This window comes from Hevea brasiliensis, chromosome 8, assembly GCF_030052815.1.
Source record: "Hevea brasiliensis isolate MT/VB/25A 57/8 chromosome 8, ASM3005281v1, whole genome shotgun sequence".
Taxonomy (NCBI): domain Eukaryota; kingdom Viridiplantae; phylum Streptophyta; class Magnoliopsida; order Malpighiales; family Euphorbiaceae; genus Hevea; species Hevea brasiliensis.
Window position 1 is genome coordinate 100211711 of NC_079500.1, and position 21790 is coordinate 100233500.

General features: G+C 30.8%; 3 protein-coding genes across 3 annotated transcripts; 1 reads left to right on the forward strand and 2 right to left on the reverse strand.

Annotated features, from left to right (window-relative positions):
* Positions 1-760: 760 nt before the first annotated feature.
* LOC110645545 (laccase-12) lies at positions 761-3539 on the reverse strand. Its single transcript, XM_021798752.2, has 6 exons — positions 3366-3539; positions 3096-3247; positions 2725-2969; positions 2506-2634; positions 1262-2218; positions 761-1169 (listed from the first exon to the last, which is right to left on the reverse strand). The coding sequence occupies exons 1-6, from the start codon at positions 3459-3461 to the stop codon at positions 1039-1041; spliced, it is 1710 nt and encodes a 569-aa protein (XP_021654444.2). The 5' UTR covers positions 3462-3539; the 3' UTR covers positions 761-1038.
* Positions 3540-8702: 5163 nt separating this feature from the next.
* On the reverse strand, positions 8703-12164 carry LOC110645549 (laccase-12). The gene is made up of 6 exons (XM_021798755.2): positions 11996-12164; positions 11749-11900; positions 11258-11502; positions 10967-11095; positions 9199-10161; positions 8703-9113 (listed from the first exon to the last, which is right to left on the reverse strand). The coding sequence occupies exons 1-6, from the start codon at positions 12092-12094 to the stop codon at positions 8983-8985; spliced, it is 1719 nt and encodes a 572-aa protein (XP_021654447.2). The 5' UTR covers positions 12095-12164; the 3' UTR covers positions 8703-8982.
* A 6851-nt stretch (positions 12165-19015) lies between these two features.
* LOC110645550 (PRA1 family protein B3) lies at positions 19016-20343 on the forward strand. The gene has a single exon (XM_021798756.2). The coding sequence runs from the start codon at positions 19298-19300 to the stop codon at positions 19937-19939; it is 642 nt and encodes a 213-aa protein (XP_021654448.1). The 5' UTR covers positions 19016-19297; the 3' UTR covers positions 19940-20343.
* The last annotated feature ends 1447 nt before the right edge of the window (positions 20344-21790 follow it).

Below are 21790 nucleotides of genomic sequence, written 5' to 3' on the forward strand. Positions count from 1 at the left end.
TATGTTATTTAGTCTTTGTAACCAAAGTTAAGACAAATTGACTAACATTTTTTTTAATATAATGATTAAAAAGTTTAATTTTACAAAATATAGAACATTTTAATTCATAAGGATATTTAGAGGATTTTTTTTGTTATGATAATTCACATTTTGAGCTTCTAATTAACTTTAGAAGCTATATTCTCTTATTTTGTTTATAAATACTTATTTAATTGAATATAATCTTTTGTTCACCAAATTATTGAATTTAAGTTTATATGCATAATAAAATTGTATATAGGTTAATTCAATTGCTTAAACACTTTTCTTGTTCTTCAATCAATCAGTTGTCTATTCCTTTCACCATTTCACTTATTTTCCAATTGTCATATATCTATATATCCATCATTTAATTAGAACACAAATATTGTATTAATTCCTTCATTCAATGTTGTTATACCAACATTGACTACTTTTTTTTTCTTCTTTTTTGGTAGTGATATTTTCACTCATATTTAATTTATATTTGAAATTTTTATTTCCATTTTACCAAAGATTTATGATTTTTATATTTTTAATTTATAATAATTTGGTCATTAAATTTTATTTCCATTAACAATTATGTCATTCCATTCGTGTTAGACAGAAATTATTATTAATAATAATAAATAAAATATTCAAATTTGCCATTTTCACTTCAATTCATATTAAATTGGTGTTGCTTTTCATCAGAACATCTAATAATTTGGGAATCCTTGTAAAAGGCATAGAGAGAAGAGCATTGTACTTAAAAAGAAAATGTGTTATTGACAGTAATTAAAATAAAGAAACATGTGGGTATTAATGCAAATAAATGGCAGCTAATGTTGCCAAAGGCACCATCTCTTCTAAACCCACCTTTATCTCTCCATCTTTTCAAAAAAAAAAAAAAAAAAAAAAAAACAACAACAACAACTATATCCCTAATGCAGGGAAACCACCTAGAAAATTATGAATAAGGAAAAGAATTAAAAAAAAAATAGCAACCCCTATTGATGGGTTGCGTTTCTTTTATCAATCTTAACATAGAGGGAGATCAGCTGGAGGAGGCTCTAGAGACTGTAGCTTCCCAACTCCATTTTCTACCAAGAAAGCCATAGCCAAACCCCATGCAATATGAACATCCAAGTGACAATGCAGAATCCACACACCTATCCATTGCAAACAGACCAATTTAATGTTAAAAGAGACAATTGAAGAACATAAAATCATTGCCTTAAGTTCAGAAATTTAAGGTTTTTACCTGGATTGTCTGCCACGAATCTAATGACTGCCCATCCATTTGAAGGTACTGCAACTGTGTTCCTCATTGGTGGATCCACAAGGTTGAATTTAGCTTTATCAGTTTTGGGATTGAAATTTCCGAAGCCTTCTGCAATGATATAGAAATCATATCCATGGAGGTGAATTGGGTGGTTCTCAGGTGTTACAATACTTGTATCCTGCAACACAATCTGGACCTTTGATCCATACTTCAATTTGTAGAGTTTAGTGCCTGGAACAGGTTGCCAAAGTGACCGGCTCACATTTCCAGTGTAATCAAATTTCACCGGAGGTTGTGCTGGAAAGTCAGTGGTGAAAACTCCTGGTATGTTTTGCTGATAAGCTTGTAGTAAGGAGAAGTTTGAAGGAAACACGAAAGAGACATTGTTCATGCTGGCTGTGAAGCGAGTGCCATTGGGTCCTTGGCACCGCCTACGACGAAAATTCCTGGGGCATCTGTTGAGTCCTAGGCCAACTGTGAAGAAGAGGTCTTCATCAATATCAGTTGGGACCTCAACTTTCCGAGGACTTTTAAGGCTGTTGCTGAAGGCAGTGACTGTATTTGTGTCGTTGAAGGCTGGTAACGGGGGCATAATTGGTTTGCTTGTAAGGCACTTAGCAGGGCAAGGAGCAGAGTTGTATTCAAGAATGGCAGTGGTGGTAGTATTATCAAATGGAGCATTTTGGGCACTTTGATAGGCACGTGCTGCGATGTAGTATCGAGCTGGTAGTTGGTCACCGGAGATCAAAACATCGGTGGTTTGGCCAGGTCCTAGCATGATGACCGAAGTGGTGAAGGGTTTGAGATAGGAGGCATCAGCACCAACAACTGTGAAATTATGGTTGGCAATGGTGAAGAATAGTGGTTGATTGAGCGCAGCGTTGATGACCCGGAGGAGGTTTGTTTCGCCGGAGCCAATTGGAACAATGACAGTGTCTGCATAATAGTTGATACAGAGGTTATCTTCTTTGAAATCATGTTACAAGCAACATTTTGTTCTGAATTCAAATTTCAGTGACTACTGTTGAGAGAATGGTGGGCTATATGACCCATCAATTAAAATCATGCGCTGCAAGGCTGTACAACTGATTGGGCTAATCCCAGAGGTTGGTGGGCAATCTTGGCCCATCATAGTTATTTAAGAACTTGTGAATGTGAGTACCAATATTTGTAAGCACATGTAATGTACCTTTGATTTTCAAAAAAAAAAAAATGCAATGTACCTTCGCTGGAGCAGTTGTAAAGATCTCCAGGTTGACCATTAATGGTATAAGCATCAGAAATGTTTGGAGCTGCTCCTGTTCTAGTTGACTCCCTCACCACATCAATGGGGTTGCCATCCCACCATTCCCCTGATGATAATATTCATTATCACCATTAGTTCAATGATCTTTAATGTAATAAAGATTGTGATAATAACATAATTAAATGGATATCGTTACCAAGTAGAATGGGCGTCTCTCTTTTGGGCTTAGGGAAAGGGTATGAGGTTCCTTCTCTTGGATATATAATTAGAGCACCATAAACAGTGGCTCTAAGCCATGAGCTATGAGCATGCCACCACAATGTTCCTTCTTGTCCATCAATTGTAAACCTGTAAGTGTAAGTTCCTCCTGGTCTAATTGGGCACTGTGTCACAAATTCTGGCCCATCTGCCCATCCTGTCCTCATCTGCCTTATTCCATGCCTGCGCAGAGATATAATTAATCAACAAGAGTATTTGAACATTAATTTTAATTGAACTATGGATTAAATATTTCTCAATTAAAAAAGAATTATCGATTGCATGCCCCATGCATATGTAAAAAGTTACCAGTGAATGGTAAGATTGTATCTTGCTTTGTTGGTAACTTTGACAACTAAAGTGTCCCCATTGTTCACTTCCAAGGTTGGTCCAGGGAACATCCCGTTTACTGTGATGGTATTATGAGTTTTGCAAAGCCTCTTCACTTTTGTTGCTTGAACCTGTTTCATCAACAATTAATTTCAAAACGTTCATAATATATCTAATTAATCAACAGCAAGAAAAATAAATAAAGACCCATTAAACCAAAGAGCTCAATTAGCTAGAAAGAAGACATACTAGAAACTCATGGTGCTGAACTTTTGCATTAGCTAGTGACATTGTTGAAGCTAAGAGAAGCAAAAGGCCAAAGAAAAAGCAAGAATTAGCCTCCATTTTCTTTTGTTTCTTCTCTTCTTGTATTTCTCTTTAGACTTTAGCTAAGTTGCACTAGTGAAAGATAGGTGTGAAGGTAGTGATGAGAGAACGAGAAAGAGGACGTGTATATATAGGAAGAGTGTGAGGAGAGAGGCTGTTTGAGGTTGGCAGATTAGGTTTTGATTTGGAGAAGGGGTAAGATTTCCGAAAAAAAAAAAAAAAAAAAAAATTGCTCAACCCTGTAGGAGTTGTTGCACCCACTGCCATATCTAAAGTGAATAATATCTCATATATATGCTTGCTTCATAAGTCTCTTTTTCTCTCATTCTCCTCCAAATTCTAACAAATAATAAATCATCATTACTAATTAATTTTATATATTAATTCACCAAAAAAATTAAAAGGGGTTTAATTATATTGTTCATTCTAGTTTTTAATGTGTTAGATTTGTAAATTGAGAGGGTAATGATTGCTTGTATTTTAATACAATTTCACTGAAAGTTTCAAAGTAATTAGTTTATTATGAACATTTTAAATTTTTTTTTAATTATCTCTTTTGAGCATATGCAATAATCCAATACTAAAAGAAAAGACTTGCATAATATAGTCAAACCCTTTGTTTTTCTTTTTTATTGAAAATTCCATATCAGAATCCTGATGTAGGCATCCAACTTTTTGATTATTGTGCTCGCAAAACAAGTCAAACTTTTAAATTGAAAAAGAAAATTTTAGAAAATATTAAAAATTAATTTAAAATATTTTAATCATAAAAATTATTTAAAATAATACTATTTTTTTCAACAATATTTAAAATAATTATTTAATGGACAAGATCAATTGAATTTTAAAAATAAAATTATAATACAGAAATGAGAAATTATTTATAAATTAAACAGCAGTCCCTCTCTTCAATGTTATATGATAAGTCATTTTCCCATCATTTTCCACCTAATATTATTTGTGTTAATTTTAAAGAGCTCAAGGCTAGATCAACTTTACATAGCAGAATTCATGCCTATACTAACTGTTTTACCAACATGACTGATTCTTTAAGCACAAGCCCAGATGTTGATATTAGACCAAGACAACATACATTTGAATGCAGAGGAGAACCTACACCACCTCTAAAGCTAATTAAATTACTGTTTTTTTTTTTTTTTTTTTTTTTAATAACGAGTGCAATATTGCACTTGTGGTTAAGGTTCGTGAAATGTATTTTTTTTATTAATTTTGTATTAATAATATAAAAAAATATTTTTTATGTGATATTACGCATTTTTTATATGTAAGATTACACATTTTTATATATAATATTTAGTTTTTATATAAAATTAATAATAAATAAATATATTTAATGAATTTTAATAAATATAAAATTTTATCTATTAGAATAATTTTTTATGTTATTACTATTGAAAATTTATGTTTTTACATGAATATTATTTTTATTTTTTAAATTAAAAGAATTTTTAATTCTCTACTATGTTTAGGGGATAAAATATTTTGAGAAACGAGTAAATCTCATTACTTGTGTGAATAACGCCTATATTATAGTATATGTAACTTTGATCATAAGGATAAATTTCAAGCTGCATAATTTCATAACAATTCTGTAAAATTTACGTATAATTTTATTCGAATTGAGCAAACATTCGTTACGAATTGCCATTTAATTCAAAGAATTTCTATTCTAGAACTGTACATCAGCCCTTAAATTAAAGTCTGCTTTAAAATAAAAAGATTGAGTGCAAAAAAAAAAAAAAACCCCTTGTTTTTCAATATTTGTTTGCAAATACTTGTAATTAAAATTTGTTGGGTCCAAGAACAAATTCACTCGCAGAAACTTAGATGGGTCAATTTGGATTAATGATATGTGAATTAGTTAACTTGTCAAGATCAATAATTGAACATGGATGGATTTCAATAGGAAGCAAGTGCTTAGTTCTTATTAATTATGTATCTCAAAACATATACACGTTTGGAATTCATGTTTTCTCGATTGGTGAACCAAATACCAGGTGGGTAAATTCATAGTTATTAATTATTATCATCACCTAATTATGATAAATATATATTTTTTTTTCATAAAATATATCATGTCTTCTGAGTAGCTATGAATAGTCAAACATTTATTAATTAAATTGACTGAATATGAATTTAGTATAATGGTAAAAATTAATTTATGATGATCTGTTCAGAAAAAAAAAATGTAGGAAAGACTTCTTTTTTTTCTTTTAGAGTGAAGGAATTGAGGGGGTGAGTACTCGATTTTGAATCTACTAGATGAGTGCTATGCCTTCAGACATTAGATTAAATTAGGTTAGGCTTGAAAAGACATTATTATATAGTCATTTATAATTCATAGAATCCCTGAAAATATGATAAAAAGTAGAGCTCAGGGGGTTGTCATTGTTTGTTAGATGGAAGGCAGCTAAGTGAAGGGCAAGAGCTAAGCAAGCCCACAAATATGGAGAGTGAGTTTAGTCTCTTTGGAAGGAAGCATGTCAAGGGGAGAGAGAGAGAGAGATAGAGAATCTGCTGGTTTAGAATTTGATAGGTGAACAAGATTGAAAGGACAAGTAACATAGTTTGGTAAAGTTTGTTATTGACTTTCAAGAATCGTGAGGTATCAAATAGGAATTAAAAATCATATATGTCTTGGCAATTTTAATAGGAAATGAAAGCCTAATTGAAAGAGTGATGGTTCCTTGTCAAAGTTTTCATGTGCTTTTTCTATAATTCACTCTTTTTTTTTTTTTTTTTTTTTTTTTTTTCTGGTTAATATTGTGCATGTTGGTTCTTGCTTTTCTTGGTTTCCATTTTCCTTGGTAGTTATGAATGGTTGCAAACTTATGCAATTTTAAACGACATCATTAATTTCAATGGCATGCATGGGTGGGCATCATAGATTTCACACTCTATCTCTCTTTTATTTTTCTTTTTCTTTTTTAAGATACACTCTATCTCTCTTTTCCCTTCAAATTAGTTCACTTCAAAACTTTGGCAAAAAGAACAAAAAAAAAATCACATCAAAATTAAAGTCAATGTTTATTATTCATTTTTGTTGAGATATTTATTGGATTTTTACTATTGGAAGCTGTGATAAATTACAGACACCATAAGTTAAACATGGACCACATTACACCCTCCATTTCAAATGATGGCTTATTTATCAGGGAACTGATCTAAATCCCCAGAAAAACCAAGAAAATGTGTCTAATACACTCTCTCCATAACCACTAGTGGTTGTGCATATGTCTCTTAGAATATAGATCATAAAAATGATGTTGCTTGCTGTGTTTCAGCAAAATGAATTTGCACCAACCCTATCATAAAGTACCCAACAAATCCTTCTTTTATGCCCAATTAAATCTCTTGAATATCACTTAGAGGAACAGTTCTGAATTAATGCATTCCCTTTTTTGGAGAAGTGGTTGGCTTGGCTTGGCATATATGCAAGTAAATGAACCTTTTGGTGGTGTTATTAATTATATAATTAATATGCAATCCTAACTAGCTAGAGCAGTTAAAATGCAAAAATCAATTACCTTCACTCCCCCACTTGCTTGCAAAGTGGAAATGAAATGAAAGAAAATGAATGTTTGAATCATAGTTTTAATCATAAAAATAATTTTAAAAAATAAAATTTAGACTAATGGGAATGGGTTTGGCGTTATTGGTGAAGGATTCTGTATCACTTAAGTAAGGTCGAGTGTTCAATCCTTGTTAATGGGAGATACCTTTGATTGAGTAAAAATAAAATTTATTAAAACTTAAATTCAAGTTAATATCCTTTAAATACCATATCATAAAATAAAATATTATTTGGAGAATTATCATATGTTTTATTCTTATTCTAAGAGCATAGAATGACTTTGGAAAAATAATGCTTGATATCATCATCAATTTTATTAAAAGAATCATTTAAAGAATTAAGCAACTGTAACATAAACCCAATTTTTAATAGCAAATGAAGATATGACATGTTTCTGCCCACACAGAGATCCAATATAGTGCTGATAAAAACATATTTTATTTTAGAAGTTTGTTGATTGTTAACTTCTCTATTAGGTGTGATCGTATTAAACCTGGAATTGAGAAAAATCCAAGAACAAAAGGTCTAGACACATGAAAGCAAGTGCAACTGAAGCAGTCTTTAGTAATTTAATGGCTGGGCCAGAGAAAATCCAAGAACAAAAAGCCTGGACACAAGAATATAGCTCAACTCAAGCAGTCATTTCTAAATTATTTAATTGCTTTTATTTTGGAAGTTTATGGAGAATTAACTGCTTCATTAGGTATGATTACCAAATTAAACTTGAGAAAATGAAAAACATCCAAGAATGAAATCCCAGATGAATGAAGCTAGTTCAACTGAAGCAGCCATTTGTAATTTATTGATTCTCCAGAAAAAATCCAAGTATGCAATGACGCCAACCAAGAAACTGACACAAAAGTGGACCAGTTTAAGGAGCAAGCTACTGCTTTCCAAGAACTGAGCTCTCTTATTGATTTATTAATTATTATTATTATTATTCATCAACAATTATATTTCCTTCTTCTAATTTGTATTTTTGTTCTGCTTGTCTTTCATACCACAGGGCAATTTTACAGGCATATGTGGAAGCAATAGATTGAAGAGCCTTTTCTTCCTCTCTCTTCTTTTTTTTTTTTTTTTTTTTTAATGGTAGACTGAGCAGCTCCAATGCCATCATTTCTCAGATTTGCAATTCTGCATACAGCTCAGGAAGTGGGTCCAATTGATCCTGAGATAAACCAAGAAGGCACAGAATCCTAAAAGAGAAATGAAATGCATGCACATGTGAGAAGCATGATTGATTGTAAGACAAGAATTATGGTTCATTTGAAGTTAAAACCATAAAATTGAAAAGGAGATTACTTGGTTAATTATGACCTAATGGGGCATAATCTAGTCTAAGGCATTAAGTGGTGGACAGACAGAATATAAACTTTTCAAAATCATCAGGACATTTTGGAGGTATCCCTTCTTTTCATCATTAAAATATAGACTCCAGCTGAATTGAACTGTTCAAGATCACAAAAAGAGTTGAAAAGTCTCACACTTTGATATCGAATTCAACTCCATATCTAGCAGATAGGACCATAATAAAATTTTAATGATTATTTTTTTTAATTAATTTGTGTGTTTAATGTAATGAGTCCATTAAAAAATGCCCCACATTTTGAGATTGTGTAACAATTTGTTGATCAAGACAGGTTTCTGAAACAGAGAGAACATTGGAAAGAAATGGAGAATCTTCTTTCAACATTAGCTATAAGAGAAAAGAAGTACATCCTGAACCGAGAAATATAGCAGGCTCCTGGTTTTACATCTGCACTGCAGCACCAGATTTTTCATACCCACTTTTATCTATATAAAAGAACCTTGAAACAGAGCAAGAAACTATCCCCAAATGCAGGGAAAACAATACTAAACTCACACACTTGGAGAACAACAGCTATTTTCAGCGTTGATTGATTTCATGTAATAATAATGGATAAGTTTTTATGATTGATCTTAGCATAGAGGCAGATCTTCTGGAGGAGACTCTATAGATTGCAATTCTCCAACTCCATTCTCTACCAAGAAAGCCGTGGCCAGTCCCCAGGTGATGTGAACATCCAGGTGACAGTGCATTAGCCAGACACCTATTCATGCAAAAACAAATAAAATCACTCAATTTTTCTATGAAAAAGAAAATGAAGTTTGTGTATGATTTTGAGCAATTTTTACCTGGGTTATCAGCCACGAATCTGATGACTGCCCAACCATTCGCAGGTACTGCAACTGTGTTTCTGAGAGGTGGGTCGACGAGGTTAAATTTAGATGTATCAGTCTGGGGATTAAAATTTCCAAACCCTTCCGCAATGATATAGAAATCATATCCATGAAGGTGAATTGGGTGATTCTCAGGTGTGACAATACTTGTATCTTGTAGCACTAGCTGAACCCTTGAACCATACCTCAACTTGTAAACCTTAGTTCCAGGAACTGGTTGCCAGAGAGATCGGCTCACGTTACCCGTATAATCGAATTGTACAGGTGGCTTAGCAGGGAAATCAGTGGTAAAAACTCCTGGTACTCTTGATTGATGAGCTTGCAATATAGAGAAAGTGGATGGGAGTTGAAAGGATACATTGTTCATGCTTGCTGTGAAGCGCGTTCCATTGGGCCCTTGACACTGACTGGACCTGTTAAAATTGGGTGGACAGTTGTTGAGCCCTAAACCGACTGTGAAGAACAAATTTTCATCAATATCAGTTGGGACTAGGACTTTATTAGGACTCCTGAAGCTATTGCTGAATGCAGTGACTGTAGCTGTGTCATTATAAGCTGGTAAAGGTGGCAAAATTGGTTTGCTTGATGAACAATTTTTGGCAGCACAAGGTGCAGATTTGTATTCAAGAATGGCAGTAGTTGTGGTATTGTCAAATGGAGCATTTTGCGCACTTTGGTATGCTCGTGCTGCCAAGTAGTATCGAGCAGATTGCTGGTTGCCAGAGATCAAAACATCGGTGGTTTGGCCAGGTCCTAGCATTAGGACAGTGGTGGTGAAGGGTTTTACGTAGGAAGCATCAGCACCAACAACTGTGAGCTTGTGGTTGGCAACAGTGAAGAAAAGAGGTTGGTTCATTGCAGCATTGATGACTCGGAGAAGGTTGGTCTCGCCAGAGTCAATAGGGACAATTACTGTATCTGCAAGAGAAATCAGATCTTGTAGATTATTGTCTTTGATTTTGATTGATTGCAGGCAAGCACAATGAGCATACAATATTCAAGTTTCTGTTAGCAGTTAACCTGAAAACTTACAGTTTAGAGACAATTTCAGCATCATCGAATTTATTAAAAAAAAAAAAAAAAAAAAAAAAACTCATTAGTACAGTTAATTTGATGGATTCTTACTGAAAGAATACCTTGTATTGTTGTTGTTCATTGACAATAATTGTTGCCAGCCATTTGTATAGCACTCTAAAGTCTCCATACTTAAGGCACTTTTAATCAGAATTAGTGATTCTGATTCAATTTTTAGGGGGTTTGTACTTGGAATTGTAGGGTCCCCTATTAAATTCAACAATTGAATTTTTTTTTATTTTTGAATTATTTAAAAAAAATTAATTTGAACCAAATAAATCTACCAGTTTTAATTCGATTCAATATTAATTTTAAATTTGAATTCTATTATAAATTAAATTAGTCTAATTTCAATTTTGAACTAGACCATAACTCAAAAGGAACTGGACCGTAAGCATGTTCCTAATAGTCAAAGCAGTCTAGTGGATATCAATATTTGCTTTATCACCTTTTCTGTACACTTTTTCTGAATTTAAGAAAGAGGAGACACCACACTTGAATGTTAGAGGAAAAAAAAAGAACCAGCATCATTGAATTTTTTGTCCTTTTGGGAAAACGTGTGATTAGATGCTGTAACCACCTTATTCCATGAATTTCCGTGGTTTCCCACCGAAATTAAAGAGAGAGAGAGTACAGAAATTAAGCAAACCTTGGCTGGAGCAATTGTAAAGATCACCAGGTTGACCATTAATGGTATACGCATCAGAAACATTTGGTGTTCCTCCTGTTCTAGTTGCCTCCCTCACAACATCAATGGGATTTGCATTCCACCATTCACCTGATCATCGTCGTCGTCATCATCATCAACATGTATAATCACCATTAGTCATCATGATCATTTCTAAAATTTTTCTTCTCTATCTGTGCGAGTGCATTATATCTATAATTTATATATAAAAAATTTCTATAGCTTTTAACTTGGAGTTAGTTAATTGTATACCAAGAATTATTGGGGTTTCACGATTTGGCTTAGTGAATGGATATGAAGATCCTTCTCTTGGATGAATGATTAGAGCTCCATAAACAGTAGCTCGAAGCCAAGAGCTATGAGCATGCCACCAAAGTGTCCCTTCTTGTCCCTGAATAGTGAACCTGTAGGTGTATTTCCCTCCAGGCCTAATTGGGCACTGTGTCACAAATTCTGGCCCATCTGCCCATCCAGTCCTCATTTGCCTTACACCATGCCTATATAAAAAAAAGATACAAAATAATATAAAAAAAACTAAACCCATCAGCTTTAATTTAATAATATTGAATTTATCAGTCAAAACAAAAAAAATAATAATAATAAATAAAAAGACAATAATTTAGAACCAGGAACTTAGTATTTATCTTAAACATGCATTGCATAAACAAAGTTGGTGTAGAAAATTATGCCAAATAATAGAAATAGAATACTAATAAATTGCATGAATTTATAGAATTAATTACCAATGGATCGTGACATTATATTGAGCTCGGTTGACAACAGAGACCACCAGAGTGTCTCCATTATTGACTTCAAGAGTTGGTCCAGGGAACATCCCATTTACAGTGATCACATTCTGGGTCTTGCACAGCCTCTTCACTGGAGTTGATTGAATCTGTGTCAATATTCAAATGGTTAGTTTATATAAGTATAGTTAAGAAGAAGAAGAAGAAGAAGGGTTAACGAATTATGAAGAAGAAGATCACATACAACAAAATCATGGTAGTGAGTCTTGTCTGCATTGGCTGAGGAGAATGCAGAAGCTATGAGTACGAGAAGGCCTAAAATAATGTGGCTGAAAAACTCCATCTCTAGAGTCTTTTTGGGTCAGTGATGGATTAGCTGGTGATGTAGCTGGGGAGGAGCGGAGCTGGGTGATGCTCTATTTATAGGAATATAGAAAGAGAAGCTAGGGCGTTAGTTTGATGCAGGGGAGATTAGGTTTTGATCAAGCCAAGTGGTCAAATCTCAGTAGCAAACTTAGTTCAACACCATATAGTGGTGGTTAGCTTGTTGCAACCACTGGCCTATGAAAAAAGAAGAATAACTTGTTTGAATGCTTGTTTCACAAGTCTTTCTTAGGTGATGAAATTCAACAAAGTATCATAATTACAATGATTTATTAGGCAATAATCAAATGGGTTTCTAGTCCATATATTTAACTAATTAGTGCCTAAAAGATTGACTCGTAATGTAAGTTTAGAGAGGAGGAATATTATAATACTCTAATGCAAAGACTTTACTCTTTATCGTATGAGCAATGTAAGATTCTAATATAAAGAAATAACAAACATAAAATGTCAAACACAGTCGTTCCCATCCATACAACCAAAGTCCAAACTGAAAGAAATATGTGGGTTGATCACAGCTGTTCATCCTCCATTGTCTTTGACTTCTCATCTCATGAAGGTTTAACTGAGTTCATCTCTTGGTCATCCATAAGTTCCATGCATGCATTTCTAAGTCTAAACACATAATAAACATGCCCATCTCTTGTCAAATCCATCTTTCTTGTAAGCATTTTCTTCTTATTCTTTTTAGCAAAGAGGGGATTGCAATAATTAGATCCCACTAAATAAGCTAATTAAAGAAAAATATAGCTACTTAATTACCAAAATCACTTCTAGAAAGCTGACTTTCATTTGGAAAATTTTTATTTAAATATAGGCTATTATAAACAACTTAAAATACAAACATGTAGGATTAAATCTAACAATTAATTATTTAATTAATTAATACATTCATATTGGTGAACATGTGCACTTAATCATGTTCAATCTATAAGAGGAAACAAGTATGATGGTGCTATTGTCCTTTATGCATATGATGATTAGATTAAAAACCTTAGAGCTTTTACCTCATTTTTAGGGCATGCCTAAAAAAATAGTACTCATGTAACCTTTGAAAGTCTATTATTAGTTCTAAAATCTTGGGGACAAATGATAATGGATATTAATAGCATGGACCAACACATTCAAATCAAAAGCAATTAGGCCTGCCCATGGATTCATACATCTCAGTCAACAAGATCATTTGCTTGGAGATCTAGTTTGAATATACAATGCATAAATATATAAAAATAATGATGCATGCTGGTGAAGTCTTTTGTTTAGGTTGATTGTGGACCAAACTCAAGATTTAATCAAGTTTCATTAATAAAAATTGAGTTTAAAAAGTCCTCTTTAGTTGGTGGTAAATTAATTAATATTGATATTATTAATTTGTGCTAGAGATTTGTTCGGTCCAACCAAAAATTTCATAGCAACATGTTGGCTGGAGAGATACTAAAAAAGGAAATAGAGATTAATGATGTTGAAATTAGGTCATTTGTCTTGCTAAATATTTAACTATTTGAGTATAAGAAAGTTTCATTTTTTATGCTATATTTAATTATACATTAATTCATTGACTTTATAAAATTTTAAATACTTCATAAACTTAAATTTTTATACTAATTTTAAAATCTTGCTAAAACATAAATTTAATGACAAAAAAAAAACAATCTTAGACTATTTGCATGAAGCATAAATTATTAAATTTATATAAGATTTTATTCTTTTAAAATTTTATTAATTGTCTACAATAATTTCAGCACTAGTTTAAAATGGCTAGGTGTTGCCCAAAGCATGATTATTTTTTTTTCTAACATTACACATTATATTAAATTTATATTTTTTTAAAATAAATAATTTTATTAATAAAATTGAGGAAAAATTTAATATATTATATTCAAATTAAACTCAAGTCAGCAGACCTTTCAATACACTCACCTTAAAACTCAAAATATTAAACAATATCAGACAAAAGAACAAAACTAAAAGATCTTAGAAGTATAACTAATATAAAAAGTAGTTACCCTAGTCATAAAATGAGTTTTTACATTTGCTTGCCCAATCCAAGCTAAATATATTTTTTAATAATTTTTTTATTCTATTTTTTGAATTTTTTTTTATCTTACATCCATAAAAACAATTATGACACTGAGTTATTTATTTAACAATAAGATTTAATTTAATGGTTTTTAAGATTATGACATATTAAATTAAGTCATAATTAAAATCAAAATAAGAAGAAAAAAAAAACCCAAGAACAGTGTTTTAATGCTAATATAGGGGAAAAAAAAAAGAATCATACAATTAATAGACTTTTTTCTAATGGGATTGCTTTTGGAACAAATATTTTTTTGTCCATTACCATTGTCTTTGTAGCAAAGGAAATTTCCCAATAAAGGACAACTAATCTCCCTTTGTTAGGTACCATAGCTCTTTCAAATTTCAATGAAGGACTGAGCATGCTTAGAAATTGGGCTTGTCAAGAATCAACGATAACTAACCCAACCCCTGTCTCAATTTATTATTATTATCAGTGTTAAACATTTATTAAGTTATTTTTTTTTTATTAACGTGCATTCATGGCATATTATTTGTGTTCGTTATATATATTTATTATTTAATTTTTATGTATAATTTTTAATAATTTTTTGTATAATATATAATATAATATTACATATTACTTTTGTTATTTAAAAAATTGAGAGGATAATTAACATAATACAAGTAATAATATATAAAAAATCAGCAAGACATTTGATATTTTTAAAGTATTACAATGCATCTACATATGCCTGTGAAAAATGGTCCCAAAGTGCAATTGCTCACCATGCTAAAAAGGATGAATATCAATAATTAAAACAATAGGTGAGATAAAATTTTTCATAAAAAATTATATTAGTTAATAGAATATAATTTAAATTTAAATAGGAAATTAATTTAACCAATCAAATTAAAGATTTTTAAATAATAATAAATTCTTATTTCATTTAAATTTAAATATATGAAATTTGTTGATAAATAAAATTTTACTTAATTTAAAATTACTTGAAAAATTAAATTAGAATAAAAATTATGAAAAAAAAACTATTCCTATGACTTTTTTACAATTCCATATAATTATGTAAATTCCTATATTATTTAAATTTAAATATATGAAATTTCTCAGTAAATAAAATTCTACTTAATTTAAAATTACTTGTATAATTAAATTAGGATAAAAATTGTAAAAAATACTATTTCTATGATTTTTTTTTTTACAATTCCACTGGAATTATAACTTTTTTTTTATAATTCCATTAGAATTATTTTTTTTAATATTTATATTAATAAATATCTTTTATAAATAATATAAATTAAGTTGAAGTTAAGCATAATTATGACTAAAAATTTTAAATTTATATAAAAATTAAAATTAATTTAAATAATAAAAAATAAAATTACTATAAATAATATAAATAATTAAAGGATATTTTGGACAGTGCAAATGTTCCACGTCACACATTTATATGTATTATAAATAAATAGGGGCAACAAGATTTTTTGCCCTAAAATTAAATTTGAATTTTTTGCGATTTTTTTTAAATAAGGTAAATTTATTAAAGTGAGCTTTTTTTTAAATAAGATTTTGTATGATTTTTAAATTTTTATATTTTTTATTATTTAAGAGCCATGAAAATTTTTAATGATATTTAGATAATTGTTTTTTAATTTCTTAATTCATAAATTTGATAGGTTGAAAAGTAAAGGCTTTTAAATATTTTTAAAGCTTTATTTTAAAACTCAAAAACTCTCTCAAAACACAAATCTATAATTTTTAAACTTTAAAAATCTTCAATTTCCTTATAAAATCTCATCTTATTAAAGAAAAGGTAGAAAAAAAAAAGTGTGTTTAGACATTGTTTAGTTCAAAATATTCTACTTTCTGTGAAGTACACTTCTTAGTAAATATACTCTCAAGTAACTAAGAAGTACACTCTCAAATAATTTACTTCATGAAAAATATAATATAAATGTGTTTCGTATATAAATTAACTTATTAAGAAGTAATTTGCTTCTAAATTATAAAAGATAATAATACACGTAATATAATTTAAAATATAATAAATTAATAAAATATATTATACTTAAATAGGAAAATGCAACTTATCAAATCCCATCTAAGTTATTTCCCTTCAACAAGAGAAATGGAATGGCTTACTTCTTATGAAGATGGATTGATAATGCAACCAAGCATACTCTTTTTTTATTTTCCAAAAAAAAAGTTTTATTGTCTTAATCTACTTACCACTCAACTCAACTAGACAAGGCCTTAATTTGATTTTTTTTTTTTTTTTTTTAGGTAATTTCATTGATAAAAGGGGAAATACAAGTTCATGGTTTACAAAGCTAGACCGAAGAATGGCCCAACCACAGAGTAAAGCATAAAGGACTAGAGGAAAGACAAACAAGGCCCAAAACCCAACATACAAAAACTCCAGGCTAGCAACAAATGCATGCAGAGGGTATCGGTCGATAGTGCCGCTCAACTCCGATCAGTGTCTGAAAGGGGAAACATTGACTTCTCGTTCGAGCAACCTCCAACCAGAGCATAAGAAGCCTTAGCAAGGCCATTAAAACATACTTCCAAGACAGCAAAAAGACTTTTGGAAAAAACATAGAAAACTCAAATCAATCTTTTGTGATTTGCAAAAAGATTCGAATGATACATGGAATTCTAGTATTACTAAATTAATGAACACATCAATTAAGGATGACAATGAGTTGAATTTTTACGGGCATATAATTTTACCAAATTTTAATGGTACAGATTTAAGTAGTATATAATTAGATTTATGATGAGTTATGATTTGAAGAATAATATCTATGGCAGATATGAATTGAATTCGAATTTTACATGTTAGGTATTCGTTACTCAAATCCGTTTATATAAATTTTTAATTAAATATAAAATAAATATTTTTTATAATAATATTTATAAATTTTTATATATTTATTTTATATAAAATAAAATTTAAGTATATTATGGAATTAGTAAATTTTAAAATATAAATTATTAAATAAAATAATTTTTTACGTAAATTATTAATTAAAATATATAAAATTAAAAAAAATAAATTTTTTTAATAATAATAATTAGACTTATAACGAATTCAAATAGTTAATAATAAATTTTAATTAAATTTGAGACAATGTCATACTGAAAGCATTAATAAAATTTGAATTTAATTAGAGTGATTTGGTGGGTATCATCCAGTATTGATGAATGGTCTCTTTGTATAGAAACATGACCTGCTCTTCCTTTATAAAATTTTCAATCAATTCTTTATCTTTAAGGAATAATTTCCACTTAATTAGACTAATTTTCTATACCATTCATATAAAATTCTAATGTATAATTTTTAATTTTTATGAAATTACAGAATTAAATTTCATTTTTTTTTTCAATTTTTTTTGTAAATCCGTCACCGGCTAATGATAAGTGTTAGATAAATGAAAAAATATAAGCAACAATTAATGCAAAAGTTGGTTCGTTTGTTATTGACTTGTGACAATCTATGAGAAGAAAAAGTTACCTAAGAGTTCGTTATAAGTAAAATAGAAAACACAGAGAATAAAAATTGATTGAAGAGCGGAAAGGTTACTTGTCAAAGTTTTCTGGTGCTGTGTCTTTGTTATTGCTTTTATTGCTTTCCATTTCCTTTGTTAATTATTTCAATATGTTCTGTCACCTTCTTCTTCTTCTTCTTCTTCTTCTTGAGCTTTCATTTTCAAAATTGTTATGCATTTTATTGGCAACCATTTCAATTGTACCAGAAAGGTCAGCATTCCATGGCTAGACTTCATCCTTCAAATGAGGTGTTTAAAGTCAACCATGAAATTATTTTTCTATGAAAAATGTTTTTTTATAAAAATTATTTTAAAAAAAATTTATTTTCTATTGTTTAGTATGATATCAAAAATCAATTGGAAAATAATTAAAAAAAAAAAACTGAAGACATTGATTGGTCAAACAAAAAACTAATTGATTCAAATGATCCAAAAGTCTTAGTAGACTCACAACCAATAAAAATGACCAATAATAGTCAAGCATTAAAGAAAATTGTCATTTTCCAAACTTAATAGTATTTTCAATGATCGAAAAATTGTTTTTCCTATAAAGTTTTTATTTTTTTTCATTCAAACAATAAAAAAAATACTAATATTTTTTTTAAAATATTTTTTATAAAATAATAATAAAATAAAAATAACCTATAAAAGGACTTTTAAATAATGAAAAGTTTCCTTGGAGTTGAATTTATAGAAGAGAAGCTTTAATGGCCATGTATATGGGCTTGTGATCCTCCCAAAGAAAATTTGACAGCTCAAACTCAACAAATTATTTTAAGTTAGAGTGAAATTACAAATCACTGAATTAAAATTATTAATTTTAATTTAAAATCAATTCAAATCAGAAAAAAAAAAGTTTCGAGCAGGTTGATGGAAAGGATAATTTTTTATATATAAAATATTTTTTATTTTTAAAAAAATTTTAGATTTAAATAAAATTTAATTTATTTATTATTTTTTATATTTATGTAATTACAAATAAATATAAAATAATTTAATTAATTTAATATTATAAATGATATGACCTAATTTTTTTTATTAACTTTATGAATGATGTGTCATAATTTATATGTGTTTATTTGACATTATAAGTAGAGGGTTAAAATTATTTTTTTAAATAAAAATATTATTTTAAATATTATTAAAAAAATAATTTAAAAAAAAATTATTTTATTATGTTAATATTTTTATAGGTAAAATTAATTAAATTTAATTTAAAATTATTTTTTAATATTTTTTAATAAAAATATTTGAAAAAATAATTTTTTCAATAGAGAAAAGTCCACACGTGTCCACCGACAACTTAATACAAAGTATTATAAAAAAAATGAAAATGGCATTCAATTTCATCATCACCGTCCATCTCAAATCAGGTTGCACAACTCCCACCATCATCACTGTTCAATTTCCACTATAGGACTCCGCAACACATGCAATTCTTTCTCTTCCATCCTCCAAAATTAGTTGTTCTTCTTTCCAGCTAACCCAGAAGTAACGTAGATTTTCTCTCTGCGTTCAAATCTCCTTCAACGAGAGACGACTTCCTGTCATCTTCTCTTAACGCGCCACCGGAATGGCTGCTCCAACGATCCCGATTTCAAATCCCCAGTCCCAATCACAATCCCAACCTCCAATCGCCACTCCTGCCTTTCGTGCATTCATCTCACGCCTCTCATCCTCGATCCGCCATGGCTTATCCCAGTGCCGCCCTTGGTCAGAACTCATTGACCGGAACTCCATGGCCCGACCGGATTCCCTTTCCGAAGCTGCCTCCCGGATCCGGAAAAATCTATCTTACTTTAAAGTCAATTACGTTACCTTACTCGCAATTGTACTCGCTTTCTCCCTCTTGTCTAATCCTTTCTCTCTCTTCGTCCTCCTCTGCCTCCTCGCCGCTTGGATGTTTCTATACCTCTTTCGACCGTTGGATCAGCCTCTTGTTGTTTTTGGTAGAACCTTCTCTGATCGTGAAACCCTAGGTGTGTTGGTGGTGTTGACGATTGTGGTGGTGTTTTTGACCAGCGTTGGCTCGCTTCTGATCTCCGCTTTGATGGTTGGATTGGCCATCGTGTGTGCTCACGGTGCGTTTAGGGTGCCTGAGGATCTGTTCCTGGACGATTCAGAGCCTGCAAACGTTGGATTCCTCTCTTTCCTCGGTGGTGCCGCCTCCTCAGCTGCCGCCGCGGCAGCTCCCGCCGTTGCATCCCGTGTATGAGGTAGTCTCCGCCACCTGTACGACCTTCCTCTTTGACTAGTATATTTCTTCTAAGGCTGAAGATTCTTTTTTTTTTTTTGTCTGATTTGAAAAGCAATTGGATTGCAGTTTTGTAGATTATTCTATGAGTTGATGTAATCCTAGATCTGATTAATTGATTTTCACCTGTGATTTCGACCATGATTATCTTGTAATTGCTTTCGTCAACAATATACAAGATGTTGATTGGTCAAGATATTGCCCTTATTTGACTATAGTTTATTAGGATTTGATTTTTTGTGTCTAGCGCTTAAGAAGGCCATCCTATATAGGATAATTTGTTGCTAGGTTAGTGCAAGAGACAATGCGAGCACAGAGTTTGAGCTTCAAAATTTTGGTTATAATATGGTAATTTTGGTTGTTTATTGCACTTTGCTAAATGTATATCAACATATACCCACTGGGTTTGGCTCAAATGTTGCACCTTAGGCGGGTTTTTATGTATTTGAAACTTGTGGTTGATGATATTGAGATATGTTCACATAATTCAGTTGCACTGACTGCCGGGAATAATTTATGCGAGACTATAGTGCCTAGATCCTATTTTGTGTTGGCATATTGCTTGACAAGTCTAGTAGAAACTAGAGACTAGTATTTGATAAATTTATTGCTTGAGGTTGAGAATTGACATTAGATTTAGGAGGAAGATCAGAGAGTTCTGCTTTCACATTGGATTAGCATGTTTCTAGTGTCATGTTTTATGCATGTAAATTGGTTTTTTGTTTTATGGTAAAAACTTTAGTTGGATGATCTATATTCTAAAACAAATATCCCTTCCAATTCCAAGGAATCCAACATTTACCTACACACCTCTTTCAAAAGCACTTCACTCCTTGCTTTCTCCTTTCACTTTAAAAGCAAACATTTTTCTTGGGTCAAAACCTACTTGTATTGTTATGCACACCACTCTGTATTTGCTAAACTAGTTTTTACCAAAACCCAATTTCCCAAAATAAAGTCACATGTTTATTTTTACCAAAACCCAATTTCCCAAAATAAAGTCGCATGTTTATTTTTACAGGATCAATCTGTACACATGAATTAGCCCTCTAAATTCTTTAAATCACTCACAATGACATGCAATCTGAGGCCCATCAAGAACGAAAATTCAAGTTTTTAACTCATTAAGACGATTCCTTGTTAATACTATCTACTACTTGTCGTGGCCCCATTCCCACTTGCATCTGAAGCACTAGGATCCATTTCAGTCTCTTTAGCGTATTCTTGTGAATATTGCCTCGTCAGGTGAGTGCAGAGCACTCAGCACATCAGTTATGTTCTTTTGGTATAGACATCAGTTATGTTCTTTTGGTATAGACCGGCGGAGGTCAATTATAAAGGGCATTTCCAACGCTAGAAATTCCATGCTTTGATTCATGTAATGGAATAGAACAGTAATGAAATGACTATAGCCAACCCCAAAGAAACTATCACTTAGCAATAATAATGAACATTTTTAACATGGATGGGTATTGTACTTGACTTGTATACACAGAAAATGCTCAGTTTATTGAACGTGAAAAAGGACAAAGGACAACTCACTCCTTATTTTCTACTCACCTTATGTGAAATAGTCATTAAATAAGATTTGATATCTAAAAACACAGCTAAAACAAAATTTACAAATTCATCCCCAGAAGTCACAATTCCTTGAAGAAAACAATAATTTGTCTAATTTATTGCCAGGACTGGAGTCTCGCAGTCGAGCTGATCATAGGAAATGTCATCTTCTTTTGAGCGATGTAAATTGAATAAGATCTGAATTTCTCAAGTACAACCCTCAAAATTAAAAACACTGCTAATACAATAACT